The following is a 20378-nucleotide window of genomic DNA, read 5'->3' on the forward strand; positions in this document are numbered from 1 at the left end:
TGGTATCTTCAAACGTTTGGAAATTGCTCCCAAGGATGAACCAGACTTGTGGAGATCTCCAATTTGTTTTCTGAGGTCTTGGCTGATTTCTTTTGATTTTCCCATGATGTCAAGCAAAGAGACACTGAGTTTGAAGGTAGGCCTAGAAATACATCCACAGATACACCTCCAATTGACTCAAATTATGTCAATTAGCCTATCAGAAGCTTCTAAAGCCATGACATCAATTTCTGGAATTTTTCAAGCTGTTTAAAGGCACAGTCAACTTAGTGTATGTAAACTTCTGACCCACTGGAATTGTGATACAGTGAATTATAAGTGAAATAATCTGTCTGTAAACAATTGTTGGAAAATTACTTGTGTCATGCACAAAGTAGATGTCCTAACTGACTTGCCAAACTATAGTTTGTTAACAAGAAATTTGTGGAGTGGTTGAAAAACGAGAGTATGTAAACTTCCGACTTCAACTGTATATCTAGTTTACTTTAGCTGTGCTTGGTCGAGTTTGCCTGGCACTCTAGGCAGGCTCAATAAAACCCTCAAAGTATTTGAAAGAAAACAAATACTACTTGAACCCAGCCGTCTGCCAGTGGCTCAAACCCTCTGCCATGTGCTGAGCCTTCCCTCCCCCTGCCTCTTTGTCCATCCCCATGCTCTGCTCAGCCCAGCTCATCCCTCTAGCATCAAATGAGGAGGTAATGCCACTAAGCCACAGGGGTGGACTCTAACTCCACTGATAACAGCAGCTCAGCAGCTGTCTGACATGCTATAGCAGGCTTATCCCACTTTTCTTTTTAAATTTCTATTTTATTTAACTAGGCAAGTCAGTTAAGAACAAATTCTTAGTTACAATGACGGCCTAGGAACACTACCTTGTTCTGGTGCAGAACAACATATTTTTACCTTGTCAGCTCGGGGAGTCGATCTAGCAACCTTTCGGTTACTGGGCCAACGCTTTAACCACTAAGCTACCTGCCGCCCCAATGACAAAGTACAAGAGGATCTAAACTGAGGCTAAATATATAACTTCCTCTCCCAACTATATATCCATGCACTCAAATCAGAAATACATTCATTGGTATATGTCGGCAATGCCAGCTGCTTCAGAGAGGATGATATTTCGAAAGGAATACATGTGAATACAAACTAAATGTGTGTGTGTGTGTGGGCTTGTATTACTATCCTTGTGGGTACCGGAGATCCCCAAAAGTCCCCACTAGGATAGTAAAACAAGTAAAATTCTCTCTTGTGGGGACATTTCCGTCGAAGACAAAGGCTATTTTAGGCTTAGGGGTTAGATTTAGGGTTATGGTTAGACCAGGATTTTCAATGGAAATCAATTTTAGGCCCCCACAAGGACAGTACAACATATGCTGTGTGCGTCAAATTGAATTTTATTGGTCACATACACATGGTTAGCAGATGTTATTGCAAGTGTAGCGAAATGCTTGTGGGTGTGTGTGACACGTGTAGCGGATAGCTGTACCTAACGTGCTGCTTGAGGTGGCTGGATTTCTTATAGGCCTTGTTACAGCAGGGACACTTGTATGGCCGATCATTGTCCACCATCTCCAGGTACGTCTGAAAGGCCAGGCGAGGGTTCTGGGATTGGATGAGACCTGGGGAGGAGGGAAAAATATGAACAAAGTGCGTGTGTGTATGCGTGCTTGTGAGGGAGCGAGTGAGCATGCATGTGTTACCGAGGTCCGTGATAAGTATGGGCTCTTGCAGGGGGATATCAGGCAGAGGTATGTTGCTCTTGGACACCTTGGTTTTATGGGCTTTGCGTGGGAACTTGTGCTTCTTCTGCTGCAGGCTCTTGAAGTGGGAGGCAATGTGTGTTTTTCTGTGGCCCGATGTACGGAAGATCTTGTCACAGTGAGGGCACGGGAACGGACGCACACCTGATAACAAGAACATAAACCTCAATTAGCATGTAGAATTAAATTCAGACAATAACGAGAACCAACTGCATCAGTTTTGAAATGGAAATGTATTCATGTCAGTTAAATCAAGAGACAAGCTAGAGAAAATACAAACTTATAAACAGTGTCGTATTGAGTAGGCCGAAATCGATTTAACGTACCAATGTCTCCTGAGAGATTAGATAAAATCAAAAGAAACCTGTGGAACGCCAACCCCTAAAGTTGTCAGCATGCTTCAGTTCGGCTAGCCGATCCAAACTAGCGTATTTGCATTCTCCCTTCAAAGACCTTCTTTTGAAAAAAAATACATAAATAGTACTGTTTGTCCATTTTGAGACGCCATAGCTAGTATACGATTCCTCAAAAAGGTCAGAATTAATCTAATATGACTCAAGAAATCGGTCATCCATTTTATGTTTTTGCCGAAAAGATCTTAGTCGCGCAATTTACATCAAACTAAGATGTTTGGTGCAGTATTTTCCAATAATTAAATTTTGCATGAAAACAAGTCGTCTCTCTTTGAATGACAAAGACTTTATTGAAGAATCCCTACTGTTGACCAATCACAGACGAAGGGGCGTAGACTCGGCTTGACTGCCAAAACTAACAAAATGTTGTCATAATATATGCACAAACTCGGAAGCATGCGGACGCCTTAACAGACTAAACCACAGTAACCTAAATGTTGCATTGTTGTTGATTTTTCTTAAATTAATATCCTTTTTTAAATCATGCATTACGTAATTCAGAATCGAATCGTATGACATGTGAAGAAATTAAATCAACTTGAATTTGAACTAAATCACAAACACCCATAACAGCTCAGCTACACATGAAAACAAGTGTGTTTTCATGACCCGTTCCGTATAGACCTGGTCGGATCCAGACACGGTCTGATCCGAGTGATGGAAGCAGCAGAAAAGTCATTTTTAAGCTACTTGATTAACCGGAGCTGATAAAGCGCAAGAGAAGTGCAGCTCTAGCAGGCGGGGAAGGGCCATACTGTGAGTGAGTGACACGGGGAGCAGGGAGGGAGAGACAAGAGACAGCAACCAACCAACAAGCCGACTCGCACTATTAGTAGACTAATAGCTGCCATAGCTAGGTTATTTATCATCAAATATGATTACGTAGTACCTGTCTTGACGTTAGCTAGTGTTAGCAATTTGTTATTCTTTAATAACACAGACTCCAAAGCAAATCAGGGGGAGGAAAATAGGTTTATTCGAAGAGGACAAATCATACTGGGCGGTAGATGGTCATTCTCCCCTGTCCTCAGTGATGCTCTCTCCAGTGGTTCTCTCCAGTGGTTCTCTCCAGTGGTTCTCTCCAGTGGTTCTCTCCCCAGAAAAAAGGGACAGCATGTAGTTTGATAACCCAGCCCTAGCCTATGGTTGACCAACTAGAATTCCTTGCAATAAAACTAACCAATGGCCAAATAACAAGTATCCTATTTCAGAAGACATATTCCTCCCATGTATAGACTTCTAAATAACAACAACTACATGAGGAATATTAAGCAGCACCCTACCGGTTGGCTCTTGGTCGTTGTAGCATATCCTTCTCCTTTAACTTTTAATTCCGTCATTTTCATTCCATCTTCCTTTGATTAGATATCGCCTAACTTTTGCCACTCACGGAGGTTCTATAGACTGTAGCCTATTGCGGCTTTAATGACTTATGATTGCCTACAACAACAAGCTACACGCGCCACAATCCTCTCTCGTGAAAAGCAAGAGCAGCAGCATAAATTATACAATGTCTCTCTCGACTGCAGCAGTTGCGCTCGGATCGGTACGGGCCCTTTCGGACACGTCAGTTAAAATGACACATACCCGAGACTTGTGACAATCATATCAGATCCGACCCAGACCCGTGTCATTATTTAGAATTCTGGATCCAGACCCGCTCTGGTCCCGGATCGGGTCTTGGGTATTTGGGTACAGGTGGATCTGTGAAGATCTCTACTTTGCATCAATCAACTCTAACAGCAACAGACGGATACGCGGATACGTTAAGGGCAACACTCTAAAAGACGAAGCAATACCAGTAATCAAATCGTCATGCAAATGAGAGATGAGGCCATGGGTTTAGAGGCATCTGCGTTAATTGTGTGCGTGTGTGTGTGTTAATTCAATAATTATGGAAGGCCAAGCATTACATAGCACCACATAATTCACCCAGAGATCTTAATCTTGGCTGTGAAACGAAATCCCAACTACTGCAATCAGTGAAAGGACACCACGAACGTCACCTCTGTAAACAACCGCGTATCAAAAGCTTTACGCCACACTATCTGTTCACCGGCAACACGAGGCTAATTAAAGCTAATCATAGCTTTGGTGCACCACTGTGCATTCAATCTAAAACAGGGGTATTCAACTACTATTTGAAAAGGTCTGGGCTTCCTAGGTGGCAAAGGTCCGGATGGATATTTATCAGCGTAGTAATAAACCCCCACCTCGCAACCCATACGACACCGAAACTGTTCAAACTGTTCACACACTTCGTTTGCATAGAGAAAATATTTCAATTTGAAATCTTATTTGCTGCAATTTTACACCTTTTTTCCATGGGGCGGGGAGAAATGTTTCAGTTTCAAAGCTAATTTAAAAGTAATTCTACACCTTTTGCCATGTCTTGTGTGTTCATAGGAGTGACTCAACAAAAGAAAAAAAGAAAAATTGGGCCCCCCAGGAGATCGAGGCCTCTAGGAACGTAATCTGGCCATGATAACTACAGGACTTTGATAACTGGTTAGCCTAACTGACCTATCTAGCTAGCTAACATGGGCTAGTAGTTGATCAACTGGATATTTCTGACAGGTTATACAGTGCTTTCACTGTATTCCCTTGACTTATTCCACATTTTGTTGTGTTACAGGCTGAATTCAAAATGTATTAAATATATTTTTTTCTTCCCCTCACCATCTACACACGATATCCCATACTTTTTGCACATTTATTAAAAATGAAATACAAACATATCTAATTAACATAAGTATTCACACACCTGAGTCACTACACGTTAGTCACCTTAGGCAGCGTTTACAGCTGTGAGTCTTTCTGGGTGAGTCTCTAAGTTTTGCACACCTGAATTGTACAATATTTGTATTCTATATGTATTCTTTTAAAATTCTTCAAGCGCTGTCAAGTTGGTTGTTGATCATTGCTAGACATTTTCAAATCTTGCCATAGATTTTCAAGCCCATTTAAGTCAAAACTGTAACTAGGCCACTCAGGAACATTCAATGTCGTCTTGGTAAGCAACTCCAGTGTAGATATGACATTGTGTTTTCGGTGACTGTTGGAAAGCTGACTAAACCAGGCTTTCCTCAAGGAAATTTTGCCCGTGCTTAGATCTATTCCGTTTCTTTTTATCCTAAAAAAACAAACTCCCTAGTCCGATGACAATCTATTCCGTTTCTTTTTATCCTAAAAAAAACAAACTCCCTAGTCCGATGACAAGCATACCCATAACATGATGCAGCCACCACCATGCTTGAAAATTTGAAGAGTGGTACTAAGTGATGTGTTGTGTTGGATTTTCCCAAACATAAAGCTTTGTATTCAGGACATAAAGTTAATTTCTTTGCCACATTTCTTGCAGTTTTACTTTAGTGCCTTATACAGGATTTGTGTATTCTGTACAGGCTTCCTTCTTTTCACTCTGTAATTTAGGTTAATATTGTGGAGTAACTACAATGTTGATCCATCCTCAGTTTTCTCCTATCACAGCCATTAAACTCTGTAACTGTTTTAGTCAACTATTGGCCTTATGGTGAAAACCCTGAGCAGTATCCTTCCCCTCCTGCATCTGAGTTAGGAAGGATCCTGGATGACTGTGTGATAACGCTCTCGGTAGCCGATGTGAGCAAGACCTTTAAACAGGTCAACATTCACAAAGCTGCGGGGCCAGACGGATTACCAGGACGTGTTCTCAAAACATGAGCGGACCAACTGGCAAGTGTCTTGATTGACATTTTCAACCTCTCCCAGACCGAGTCTGTAAAACCTATTTGTTTCAAGAGGACCACCAAAGTCCCTGTGTCCAAAGAAGCAAAGGTAAATGATTACCGCCCCGTAGCACTCACGTCGGTAGCCATGAAGTGCTTTGAAAGGCTGGTCATGGCTCACATCAACAGCATTATCCCGGAAACCCTAGACCCACGCCAATTCCCATAATGCCCCAACAGATCCACAGATGTCGCAATCTAAATCGCACTCCACACTGCCCTTTCCCACCTGGATAAAAGGAACAACTATGTGAGAATACTGTTCATTGACTAGAGCTCAGAGTTCAACACCATAGTGCCCATGAAGCTCATCACTAAGCTAAGGACCCTGGGACTAAACACCTCCCTCTGCAACTGGATCCTCACTTCCTGCCGGGCCACCTCCAGGTGGTAAGGGTAGGCAACAACACGTCTGCCACGCTAATCCTCAAAAATGGTGCCCCTCAGGGGTATGTACTCAGTCCCCTCCTGTACTCCCTGTTCAACCACGACTGCGTGGCCAAACACGACTCCAACACCGTCATTAAGTTTGCTGACGACAACAGTGGTATGCCTGATCACTGACAACGATGAGACATCCTATAGGGAGGAGGTCAGAGAACTGGCATGGTGGTGCCAGGACAACAACCTCTCCCTCAACTTGAGCAAGACAAAGTAGCTGATTGTGTACTATAGGCTGGCCGAACAGGCCCCCATTAACATCGATGGGGCTGTAGAGAAGCGTGTCAAGAGTTTCAAGTCCCTTGGTGTCCACATCACCAACGAACTATAATGGTCCAAACACAGCAAGACAGTCGTGAAGAGGGCACGACAAAACCTATTCCCCCTTAGGAGTGAAAAGATCTGGCATGGGTCCCCAGATCCTCAAAAAGTTCTACAGCTGCACCATCGAGAGCGTCCAGAAAAGTTGCATCACTGTCTGGTATGGCAACTGCTCGGCATCTGACCTTAAGGAGCTACAGAGGGTAATGTGTACGGACCAGTACATCACTGTGGCCAAGCTTCCTGCCATCCAGGACCTACATACAGTTGATGTCGGAAGTTTACATACACTTAGGTTGGAGTCATTAAAACTCGTTTTCAACCACTCCACAAATGTCTTGTTAACAAACTATAGTTTTGGCAAGTCGGTTAGGACATCTACTTTGTGCATGACACAAGTCCTTTTTTCCAACAATTGTTTACAGACAGATTATTTCACTTATAATTCACTGTATCACAATTCCAGTGTGTCAGAAGTTCACATACACTAAGTTGACTGTGCCTTTAAACAGCTTGGAAAATTCCAGAAAATGATGTCATGGCTTTAGAAGCTTCTGATAGGCGAATTGACGTCATTTGAGTCAATCGGAGGTGTACCTGTGGATGTATTTCAAGGCCTACCTTCAAACTCAGTGTCTCTTTGCTTGACATCATGGGAAAATCAAAAGAAATCAGCCAAGACTGGCTGACCTCCACAAAAAAAATTGGAGACCTCCACAATTGGAGACCTCCACAGCAATTTCCAAATGCCTGAAGGTACCACGTTCATCTGTACAAACAATAGTACGCAAGTATAAACACCATGGGACCACGCAGCCGTCATACCGCTCAGGAAGGAGACACGTTCTGTCTCCTAGAGATGAAAGTAATTTGGTGCGAAAAGTGCAAATCAATCCCAGAACAGCAGGAAAGGACCTTGTGAAGATGCTGGAGGAAACAGGTACAAAAGTATCTATATCCACAGTAAAACGAGTCCTATATCGACATAACCTGAAAGGCTACTCAGCAAGGAAGTAGCCACTGCCCCAAAACCGCCATAAAAAAGCCAGACTACGGTTTGCAACTGCACATGGGGACAAAGACATTTTGAATAAATGTCCTCTGGGCTGATGAAACAAAAATAGAACTGTTTGGCTATAATGACCATTGTTAAGTTTGGAGGAAAAGGGGGGAGGCTTGCAAGCCGAAGAACGCCATCCCAACCGTGAAGCACGGGAGTGGCAGCATCATGTTGTGGGGGTGCTTTGCTGCAGGAGGGACTGGTGCACTTCACAAAATAGATGGCATCATGAGGGAAAATTATGTGGATATATTAAAGCAACATCTCAAGACATCAATCAGGAAGTTAAAGCTTGGTCGCAAATGGGTCGTCCAAATGGACAATGACCCCAAGCATACTTCCAAATTTGTGGCAAAATGGCTTAAGGACAACAAAGTCAAGGTATTGGAGTGGCCATCACAAAACCCTGACCTCAATCCTATAGAACATTTGTGGGCACTACTGAAAAAGTGTGCGAGCAAGGAGGCCTACAAACCTAACTCAGTTACACCAGCTCTGTCAGAAGTAAGGGGCCAAAATTCACCCAACTTATTGTGGAAAGCTTGTGGAAGGCTACCCGAAACATTTAACCCAAGTAAAACTATTTAAAGGCAATGCTACCAAATACTAATTGAGTCTATGTAAACTTCTGACCCACTGGGAATGTGATGAAATAAATAAAAGCTGAAATAAATCATTCTCTCTACTATTATTCTGACATTTCACATTCTTAAAATAAAGTGGTGATCCTAACTGACCTAAGACAGGGAATTTTTACTAGGATTAAACTGAGTTTAAATGTATTTGGCTAAGGTGTATGTAAACTTCCGACTTCAACTGTAATAGGCAGTGTCACTTCAACTGTAATAGGCAGTGTCAGAGGAAAGCCCATGAAATTGTCAGAGACTCCAGTCACCCAAGTCATAGACTGTTTTCTCTGCTACCGCATGGCAAGCGGTACAAGTGCGTCAAGTCTAGGACCAAAAGGCTCCTTAAAAGCTTCTACCCCCAAGCCATAAGACTGCTAATCAATTCATCAAATGGCCACCAGACTATTTACATTGACACCCCCCCTTCCCCTCCATTTGTTTTGTACACTGCTGCTACTCACTGTTTATTATCTATGCATAGTCACTTCACCCTACATGTACAAATTACCTCAACTAACCTGTACCCCCGCACACTGACACAGTATCGGTACCCCCTGTATATAACCTTGCTATTGTTATTTTATTCTGTTACTTTTTATTATTTTTTACTTTAGTTTATTTGGTAAATATTTTCTTAACTCTTCTTGAACTGCACTGTTGGTTAAGGGCTTGTAAGTAATCATTTCACGGTAAGGTCTACACTTGTTGTATTCAGCGCATATGACAAATAAAGTTTGATTTGATCCCTTTATCTTTGTAGTGACTGGGTGTATTGACACACCATCCAACATGTAATTAATAACTTCAACATGCTCAAAGGGTTATATAATCAAATGTTTTTTGTTTTTACCCATCGACCAATACGTGCCCTTCTTGCAAGGCATTGAAAAACTTCCCTGGTCTTTGTGGCTGAATCTGTTTTTGATATTCACTGCTCGACTAAGAGCAGGGCTGTTGCGGTGACCGTATTATCTCCACACCGGTGGTCACGAGTCATGAAGGCAGTCAAATCCCACATAACCATTTAGTCACGGTAATTAGGCTTCTGCAAGCTCTGCTGCTGCTGATGGTCATTAGCAGCCTGCCAAACTTGCTAACTGACTGGTACTCAGCACTCTATTGTCCCTCTAATCACTCTGACATCAATGCAAATGTAATCGACAATCTAAGCAAACACTTCATGAGAGCCCACGAGCTCATGTTGCGCAACAGTTCTGTAGGCTATGCAATTGCTTGAGAAAACAGAGTGATGGCCTATACTAAAAGAGGAGGATCCCATCAGCTTTCTATAGGCTAGGCCTACTATTTATTTATAAACTTTCCTAATATTAAGCAAATATTAAGCACATTGCTTATCTTTACAACAGGAGTATAGCCTACCTGGCTGGCATGAAAATTAACCACAAGAAAATCATCCTCCATTCGTTATTTAAGTGTAGAGATATTTTTACCCATGCCCCTGTTTAGAGACAGGGGCATGATAATGGTCCATTCTAAATCAAATTTCACACACATTATTTAGTATATGTAAATACAAGATTAAATCAAGAATAGTCTGATGTGTGCCAATATTAGCATACCATATGTGAATTATATATTATCACTTGTGAATGATGCCCCAGCGTAAGGCAAGAAACAATGCCTTTTTTTGCTATTGCTAGCCTAGCCCATGGGCCTATATGTTTTGATAAGTTTTGTATCACAACTAAAGTGGCCAAATAACTTCTTAAAATTAAGCCCATTAATACGCTTCACAATTTGATAATGGTGTTGTCCCCACTAATGGAAGATTTGTGCATATAGCCTACAACTGCATGCGTATTCCTGCGCTTATAATGTGAAGAAATGGCCAAAAGTTTATCAACATTTTAAGCTAAACGTTCTGATCTGTTGCGTCAGCCTCATTGAGTAAAACAGTTTTTTTATGCTAGTGGTTGTATTAATTTGGGATCTATTGTGTCCCACAACTGTCCCAGACTATGTATGGAATATATACTTCTCGCACAGAATAGGTCAACTTGTCTTATAGGGGATAGTAGATTGACATAGGCTAGTGCTTTTGCTGTTCGTTAGGTCTACTCATCTTGTTGACAGACAAAAAGCACAGTACCAGTCAAAAGTTTGGACACACCTACTCATTCCAGGGTTTTTCTTAATTTTTTACTATTTTCTACATTGTAGAAACTATGGAACTATGAAATAACACATGGAATCATGTAGTAACCAAAAAAAGTGATTGCACATTATTGGCACTCTCTCAACCAGCTTCATGCATTGTAAAAATTAATTTGTGGAATTTCTTTCCTTCTTAATGTGTTTGATCAGTTGTGGTGTGACAAGGTAGGGGTGGTATACAGAATATAACCTTATTTGATGAAAGACCAAGTCCATATTATGGCAAAAACAGCTCAAATAAGCAAAGAGAAACGACAGTCCATCATTCCTTTAAGAAATGAAGGTCAGTCAATCCGGAAAATTTGAACGTTTCTTAAAGTGAAGTCGCAAAAACCATCAAGTGCTATGATGAAACTGGCTATCATGAGGACCGCCACAGGAAAGAAAGACCCAGAGTTACCTCTGCTGCAGAGAATAAGTTCATTGAAGTTACCAGCCTCAGAAATTGCAGCCCAAATAAATGCTTCACAGAGTTCAAGTAACAGACACATCTCAACATCAACTGTTCGAACATCAACTGGTCGAATTGGTGCAAAGATACCACTATTAAAGGACATCAATAGGAGGAAGAGACTTGCTTGGGCCAAGAAACACAATCAATGGACATTAGACCAGTGGAAATATGTCCTTTGGTCTTACGAGTACAAATTAGATTTTTGGTTCCAACCCCCGTGTCGTTGTGAGACGCAGAGTAGGTGAACGGATGATCTCCGCATGTGTGGTTCCCACCGTGAAGCATGAAGGAGGTGATGTGGGGGTGTTTTGCAGGTGACAATGTTGGTGATTTATTTAAAAATCACGGCAGACTTAACCAGCATGGCTACCAGAGCATTCTGCAGCGATACGCCATCCCATCTGGTTTGCGCTTAGTGGGACTATCATTTGTTTTTCAAGAGGACAATGACCCAACACACCTCCAGGCTGTGTAAGGGTTATTTGACCAAGAAGGAGAGTGATGGAGTGCTGCATCAGATGACTTGGCCTCCACAATCACCCGACCTCAATCTAATTGAGATGGTTTGGGAAAAGTTGGACCGCAGAGTGAAGGAAAAGCTGCCAACAAGTGCTCAGCATATATGGGAACTGCTTCAAGACTGTTGTAAAAGCATTCCAGGTGAAGCTGGTTGAGAGAATGCCAAATGTGTGCAAAGCTGTTATCAAGGCAAAGTGTGGCTACTTTGAAGAAGCTAAAATCTATTTTGATTTGTTTAACACTTTTTTGGTTACTACATGATTCCATGTGTTATTTCATAGTGTTGATGTCTTCACTATTATTATACAATGTTGAAAATAGTAAAAACTAAAGAAACACCCTTGAATGTGTCCAAACTTTTGACTGGTACTGTAAATTTGGACAGTTCTTCTACTATCTTCAATATGCACCTCGGAATTGGATAAGGACGTGCGCAGTTGCGTTCCCGATGTGTCGGTCTTCACTTGTAGCCTGTGAGAAAGACCCGATCACGTGATGGAGAGCCGTGTGAGTGAGAGGTGATTCGGAGCAGGCAGCACTCAGGGAGAAGGGCCGCAAAAGGCATCGATTATTTTAGGGTGAATTATGGCCACACAAAGACATTATCAAGTGCTTCTCAAATTTTGAATGAGACTGATGTAGTGTGTACGGCCTGCGCAAAAAAACAAAGCAGAGCTCATTCCTTTCAAGCTACTTTTTTCAAATCATCATTAGTCGCATCATGCAGCCTTACAATGTATTAAACATCAACACATATAGCCCAACGTTTGTAGAACAACTAAAGTTAAATTAATAACTCTAAATTAAGTATATAGGAGTACCTACAGTATCTCTTTGTTAACTGCTCAACACAGAATAGCTATTTTATTCAGCTTTGTTTAATTGGATTCTTCACACTATAAAATAACGCCAAAGAATTCAAAGCAAATCTTGTCTGCTAAATTAACTAGTGTAGCCCACAACCACATGGCATAGCCAGATCAGGATCTAACATAAGGACAACTCAAAGTATGCCGTTCTGTTCTTCTGAAATAGACTACATTTTCTTCATATCATGTTTCTTTAGACCTGTCTAAAATAAATAATGTATTTATTGTGAAGGTGTAGGCTATATTACATGGATTTCTTAGACTTTTTAAAATATAGATGTTCAAAAGGTCTGCATCAGTAGGCTGTGTGGAAGCCAGGAGATGCTGAATGTGTTTATGTTAATTTACGGCCAATTACCGTGAGACCGACAGTTATTTGTTTGACAATCACCGGATGGCGAAATTTCATCACCTCCACAGCCCTAACTAAGAGACCTGATAATTGTATGTGTGGGGTACAGAGATGAGGTAGTCATTCAAAAAGCATGTCAAACACTATTAATGCACACAGAGTGAGTCCATGCAACTTATTATGTAACATTTTTACTTGAACTTATTTAGGCTTTCCATAACAAAGGGGTTGAATAGTTATTGAATAAAGACATTTCAGCTTTTAATGAATGTATAAACATCTCTAAAAACCTCATTCTACTTTGATATTATGGGATATATTGTTTGTAGGCCAGTGAAACAAAATCGCAATTTAATCCATTTTAAATTTAGGCTGTGTCAAGAGGTGTGAATATTTTCTGAAGGCACCGTAATTAAACATAAAAAAAACAAGATGACAAATTAATAAAAGAAAATAGGACTTTTTTCAATAACTTAAATCAAGTTAAATCCAGATTATGACACCAACGTTAATAATAATACATCTTGATGACCACTATGGAGTAATATAGATGCCAACCCGGAACTAAATGTGCATCTATGAATACAATCAAAATATCACTCCATAATAACAACGCCATAATATCGCTCACCTGTATGTAGGCGCATGTGGACCTTCCTGCTGCCCGACGTGGAGAAGCACTTCATGCAGCACTGGCACTCGAAGGCCTTGATGCCTGTGTGCGTCTTCATGTGGGCAGTAAGGGTGCTCTTGACGGCAAAGGCGCGAAAGCACTGCTTGCACTTGAAGGGCTTCTCGTGTGTGTGGATGCGGACGTGGCGCACCAGGTCGCTGGGCTTCTTGAACTCCTTGCTGCAGTAAGGGCAGCTGTGCCACCGCACGCCGTTCTCCTCCCTGATGGAGCCTAGGGGAAGGGGGGACAGAAAGAGGTGACACGGGTTGTGTTCTATTAGGCACCAAATGGAAGAAAACAGACTGAAACAGGGAGAGACTGCCTGGACCTGTCCAATAACAAACATTCATTTTCGTGTTACGTTTCAAAACGTTTTGTTATAGGGTGCCCTAATGGATGCGACACTGGTCCCACATGAGATGAGCAGGCACAGAGCTGAGACCAAATACACTTAAATTCCTTAAATTCAGGGAATCAATTGAAACTCCCGATATATAGTGAATTTGGAAAGTATTCAGACCCCTTGACTTTTCCACATTTTGTTATGTTGCAGCCTTATTCAACAATGATTTAAATTGTTGGTACCCCATAATGACAAAGCAAATGTTTGCAAATTTATAAAAAATGTAAAACTGAAATATCACATTTACTTAAGTATTTAGACCCTTTACTCCGTTCTTTGCTGAAGCACATTTAGCAGCGATTACAGCCTTGAGTCTTCTTGGGTATGACGCTACAAGCTTGGCACACCTGTTTTTTGGGGAGGTTCTCCCAATCTTCTCTGCAGATCGTCTCAAGCTCTGTCAGGTTGGATGGGGAGCGTCGTTGCACAGCTTTTTTCAGGTGCCTCCAGAGATGTTTGATCGGGTTCAAGTCCGGCTGGGCCACTCAAGGACATTCAGAGACTTGTCCCGAAGCCACTCCTGCGCTGTCTTGACTGTGTGCTTAGGGTCGTTGTCCTGTTTGAAGGTGAACCTTCACCCCTGGTCCTGAGTGCTCTGGAGCAGGTTTTCATCAAGGATCTCTGTACTTTGCTCCGTTGATCTTTCCCTCGATCCTGACTAGATCCCTTGATCTTTCCCTCGATACCGCAGGGATGGTTTCAGGTTTCCTTCAGATGTGACGTTTGGTATTCAGGCCAAGTAGTTCAATCATGGTCAGATTCAATTCAATCATCAGACCAGAGAATCTTGTTTCTCATGGTCTGAGAGTCGTTTAGGTGCCTTTTGGCAAACTAAGTGGGCTGTCATTTGCCTTTTAATGAGGAATGGCTTCCATCTGGCCACTCCACCACTAAGGCCTGATTGGTGGAGTGCTGCAGAGATTGTCCTTCTGGAAGGTTATCCCATCTCCACAGAGGAACTCTGTCAGAGTGACCATCAAGTTCTTGGTCACCTCCCTGACCAAGGCCCTTCTCCCCCGATTTCTCAGTCTGGCCAGGTGGCCAGCTCTAGGAAGACTCTTGGTGGTTCTAAACTTCTTCCATTTAAGAATGGAGGCCACTGTGTTCTTGGGGACCTTCAATGCTGTAGACATTTTTTGGTAGACCTTCCCCAGATCTGTGCCTCGACACAATCCTGTCTTTATGGACAGTTCCTTTCGGCCTCATGGCTTGGTTTTTGCTCTGACATGCACTGTCAACTGTTGGACCTTATATAGATAGGTGTGTGCCTTTCCAAATCATGTCCAATCAATTTAATTTATCACAGGTGGACTCCAATCAAGTTGTAGAAACATCTCAAGGATGACCAACGGAAACAGGATGCACCTGAGCTCAATTTCGAGTCTACTAGCAAAGGGTCTGAATACATGTAAATAAGCTATTTCTGTTGTTTATTTTTAATACATTTGCAAAGACTTTTAAAAACCTTTTTTCGCTTTGTCATTATGGGGTATTGATAAGGAAAAACATTTATTTAACCCATTTTAGAATAAGGCTGTAATGTCACAAAATGTGGAAAAAGGGAAGGGGTCTGAATACTTTCCAAATGCACTGTATACAATATACCTGTTCATTGTCAATGGACATTTAACGAGCAAGTAAATTGATGGAGTTGAAATGGAACTGAGAGAGGGTGACATACACAAGCACACATGGACATTTTTTGGGGTATGCCCTACCTGGCATCTGTACAGGTTTTCTGAAGATACTTCTCTTCTCCTTCTTGGCGGTTTTGTCCTGGCCTGGTAACTTCTTACTGTCAGGTAGAGCCCCCTCGGCGGCATGGCTCTGAGTCTGTCTGGCCACTCCGTTGGTCTGGGACTGAACCACGCTCAACCCACTGTTCTCCAGGGCTTGCTGTGTGGGTTCAGGGGTGACAGGGTTTAACAAAAACTGTGACTAATACTATGTATTACTATGTATTAGTACATTACTATGTATTACTATGTATTAGTACATTACTATGTATTAGTACATGTTCCCATCCATAGTATTGGGCAATACTGTGCTGTATGCCGAGCTAGGCTACATGACACTAGGGATTAACATCGGTAACCGGGATCCCGGGACTGTCCTGGGCCCACTCTTCACGTTTCCCAAAAAAAGGGAAATCACAACACTTTCCCCCAATGTCACACTAATGCAATTCCACGAAATACACAACATGCGCAGCAGCAGATTGGCAAAAAATAGAATAGCACATTATACAAACAGGTAGTCGCATAGAATCCCTTAGCCTAGCGTATTTACTTCACACAAAGTCATCACAAATTCAAAGCACACGCATAATTGACACTGCCAGACTGCACACGAGACCCGAATGGAGTTCGCATCAGAAGCATAACTGAAAATTCGATCCCGGTCCGGCCCAAGCCTGGTGAGCTGAAGCCCAAGCCTGGTCAGACATTTAAATGAGCCAGAAACCAATTCCCATTCAAAACCAAGTTTAAAACCAAGATATGCCAGGGTTCTCACAAAATAAGATTGTCGCTGTGCCACTATTTAAAGATTTCACAGCAAGTGAAACTGACATTTAGTAACGACAGAGTAACTTTGATCGCCAATGACATTGTTGTGTATTGCAAAATCATGTTCCTCAATTAATTCAGCGCATTTCAGCAGGCCTAGGCTATCTCGACACAGAGCACACACAGAGTGCACCCCGAGCAGGCTATAGCGTTGTCGAATAATACCAACTTTGTCATTTGCAGTCAAACAAAAGTCAATTGAGCAAAATTGCTAAACTTGCTAGATAACCCTAATGACAGAATATCTCCCATTTGGCTAAATCTAGTTGATGATTATACAGATCGCAGATCAGCTCATGAATAACGGGGAGATGAAGAGAGGAAATTGTTTAAATATCAAGGTATCTTATATTTTTTATCTATGTTTAAAAGTAAAATATCCATATCTACTCCCACCGTTTGTTGATCACACATTCTCTACCGAAGCTCTCATATGGTCAGCAACATGAGACAGCGCAGAGAAGTGGGTGAAATGTTATAGCGGTATTTTGACATGCATAGGCGAGATGTGCTTTGATAATCCAAACCCTGGATTACAGAATAAAGTTAGGATTTTTCATATGAGTCAGGAGTCAGGATTTTGGGTTTCAGTGGAATTGGGATGATAGGAAAATAGCCTAGGCTCTATATAAGACAACAGATAACTAATACACTTGATTTAGGCTACATTATTTCATGCTAAATGTTTCTGATCAGTGAACGAATAAATGAGCTACCACTTCCACTTGTCCAGCCAGAGATCAATTAACCAAATATACAGACAGACAAACAAAATCACATTGATTGATTATGAGACAAGTCCCAGGCTTTTGGACGGGAGTAAGACAGGCTACTACGCAAGTGAAGAGAAAAATCCACTTGTATAACATGCTAGCAAAATGTTCTGATCAGCTAATATAATGAGCAAACTAGTATAAAGATGATCATTAGCACTCACCTCAATTTAGCTAACATTTCCCCAGCTTAATTGTTACCAAATATCCAAACGGAGATTCAGTGAGAAAGAGAAAAATCCCCCACGCTTGTCTCAAAGCAGTGCGATGGCGCTGTCCCAATCAAAACAGTGCTGAAATGATCACCTAGGTGACCACACACACACGACTATTGCTTTAAATGAGTATAAAGGTTGGATATGACTTCAGGAGTTTCAGTCCAAGCAAGAATTTGATACATACCTTCAATTGCATTAGCCTACTTTATTCTAATATTTTCATCATTCAGTTGATCATAACTAAGGTGAGTTTTCCTCTCACTGCGCTTTTTCTAGGCCCAATGGCTGTTTCCCCGTCTCCTCACTCCGCTGCCGTCCACCTCTGCCACGTTGTTCTCAACACCAGTTTAAATCAATATAGCCTACTGTTTTCTAGAAATCGGGTACCAGAAGTCATCACAAGAATAGTAGACTAAAATTAGTAGACTAAAATTCAGAGAAATTCTAACATTTTCCCAGTCCTCACTTGTAAAAAAGGCTATTTTAGGCTTAGGGGTTAAGTTTAAGTTTAGGGTTACAATTAGGGTTAAGGGTTAAGGTTAGGGTAAGGTTTATGGAAAATAGGACTTTGAATTGGTCCCCAAAAAGTTCTCTCAAATATAGTAAGACAGCTGTGTATGTGTATGTACATGTATGCGTGAGTGAGGGCATTTGTGTGTCTGTGCTTGTACGCTTTTGCGCATGTGTATCTACGTGTAATTCCTGTGTTATGGTTCCCACCTGTAGGATGTCCTGGTTGATGGCCGTCTCCATGGTGATGGTCTGTTCTTGGGACTGTGACTGGGTCCCCTCCCCTGTCACCTGCTCTGACAGCTCTAGGAGCTGCTGGATCACGTCAGTCACCACCTCGCTGCCCTCTGACCCCGCCACACCCTGACCCGACTCCACCTCCTACGGGACAGCGAGGGAGGGTGTGAAGGTGGAGAGAATGGGAGGAGAAAAGGGAATACTGAGAATGGCAGAGGTGAGCTGATCTGAGCAGCGTAGAGCATTTTCAATCTTGGTTTGTTTTTTTGCAGTGCATCATAGATGAGCGAATTTTTTGGAAGCTTAGTTCACCTAATTAATAGTCTACCTGAACACCTGATTTTCAAGGTTCCATTAACTTACAAAAACACAATGACATATTATGAAAATGAGAGGCTTTTTTATATTGAGCCCCACTCTGAAATAATTACATAAAAATCTGCATGTAGTGGTAGAGCTACAGGGAGGTTCCAGTGTGGATGTGTGTGTCTGATCACTCAGCATCAAGCTAGCTGCAGCGCGAGGCAACAAACTGAATGCAGAGGTCAGAAACCAAATCAGGCGAAACTTCTAGAAGTTCACATCATCTGCATGCACTCACTCACCTGTGTGTTGGCCGATTCCTCTATGAGCAAGATGTGCATTTTGCTGATGTGGGCGTTGAGACTGCCCAGCTTTTTGAACACACAGCTACAGTCCATGCACGGGAACAGTGGTACTCCCGTAAGCTGAAGAGACACATATACAGGAAACAAAGTCAGTACACATACAACTGTGATTATCAATTAATATTAATGCGCTGTCAAAGGCCTAAATGCTTTCATTGGATATGATGCCGTTGGGAATTAGCTGAAGGCTACATTCTTAGCAAATTTTTATATTAAAAATTCATTATTTTACATTAGGTAAAAACAATATAAAACTACCTAATACCATGTCATTATAATTGAATACCAACTAAGATTTACAGTACACTGAGTGTACAAAACATTAGGTACACCTCCCACTTTTGCCCTCAGAACAGCCACAATTCATTGGGGCATGGACTCTACAAGGTGTCGAAAGCATTTCACAGGGATGCTGGCCTATGTTGAATCCAATGCTTCCCACAGTTGTGTCAAGTTGCCTGTATTTCCTTTGGGTGGGTTCTTGATACACAGGAAACTGTGAAAATAACTGCAACGCTGCTGGGTTTGACACTCAAACCAGTGCGCCTGGCACCTACTCCCATAACCCATTCAAAAGCCACTGAAGTCTTTTTTAATTGAACCTTTATTTAACTAGGCAAGTCAGTTAAGAACAAATTCTTATTTACAATGACGGCCTTGGATTAACTGCCTTGTTCAGGGGCAGAACGACATATTTTTACCTTGTCAGCTCTGGGATTCGATATAGCAACCTTTCTTGTTACTGGCCCAACGCTCTAACCACTAGGCTACCTGCCGCCCATTTTGTCCTGCCCATTCACCCTCTGAATGGCTGGCACACATACACAATCAATTGTCACAAGACTTAAAAATCCTTCTTTAACCCATCTCCTCCCCTTCATCTACAACGATTGAAGTGGATTTAACAAGTGACAATAAGGGATCATAGCCTTCACCTGGATTCACCTGGTCAGTCCATGCCATGGAAAGAGCAGGTGTTCCTAATGTTTTGTACAATCAGTGTATACATTATACATATTTTATCTTCAGCCAAGACAGATATTACAAATATCCATCTTCTGATATTTTAAAGGGCCATCTAATATAAGGCAGCGATTAGGATAGAGAACAATTTCATGCAAAAACTTTGGGGTAACCTAAAAACAGTCCCACTTCCCTGTCCATATTCCAGATGCTTCTGCTTATGAAATGTATTCCCACTCACATTTGACTTTAATATATTCATGAAGTCCGTTCATAAAGCCGAGGTCCTGACTGCCAGAGTATGTTGAGGGACACTCGTGAGAATCACATGCATTATTCAAAAACGTTGAACAGCTGCGGTTTGGGGCTTCGGGGGAGATTCAATCAGCCCCACTGCGTCATTGCCAGTTAGCACTGACGGACAAAATAAACGCTACGGACGCTCTTTAGACTCTCTTCCCCATTTGTTAAAAAAATTATAATAATTTGACGGGCTCCGTAAAAAAATTTTTGGTTGATAAAACTATCACATGTATTTGTTGTGAGGGGTGTGGAAAATTGAAAAGCTAGCTGATTGAGTTGGCCACTCAATAAAAAGGACAAAGC

General features: G+C 41.8%; 1 protein-coding gene across 1 annotated transcript in view; it reads right to left on the reverse strand.

Annotated features, from left to right (window-relative positions):
• The window catches only part of LOC120047119 (zinc finger protein 236-like), a 92241-nt gene that overhangs the window by 52922 nt on the left and 18941 nt on the right, over positions 1-20378 (reverse strand). The window contains exons 7-12 of the mRNA XM_038992657.1: positions 18747-18869; positions 18115-18285; positions 15555-15732; positions 13392-13664; positions 1701-1904; positions 1487-1619 (exon numbers count right to left, since the gene is read on the reverse strand). Coding sequence (XP_038848585.1) covers positions 1487-1619; positions 1701-1904; positions 13392-13664; positions 15555-15732; positions 18115-18285; positions 18747-18869 — 1082 coding nt within the window. The remainder of the gene's footprint in view (positions 1-1486; positions 1620-1700; positions 1905-13391; positions 13665-15554; positions 15733-18114; positions 18286-18746; positions 18870-20378) is intronic.

The sequence above is a fragment of the Salvelinus namaycush genome, chromosome 5 (assembly GCF_016432855.1).
Source record: "Salvelinus namaycush isolate Seneca chromosome 5, SaNama_1.0, whole genome shotgun sequence".
NCBI classification, from domain to species: domain Eukaryota; kingdom Metazoa; phylum Chordata; class Actinopteri; order Salmoniformes; family Salmonidae; genus Salvelinus; species Salvelinus namaycush.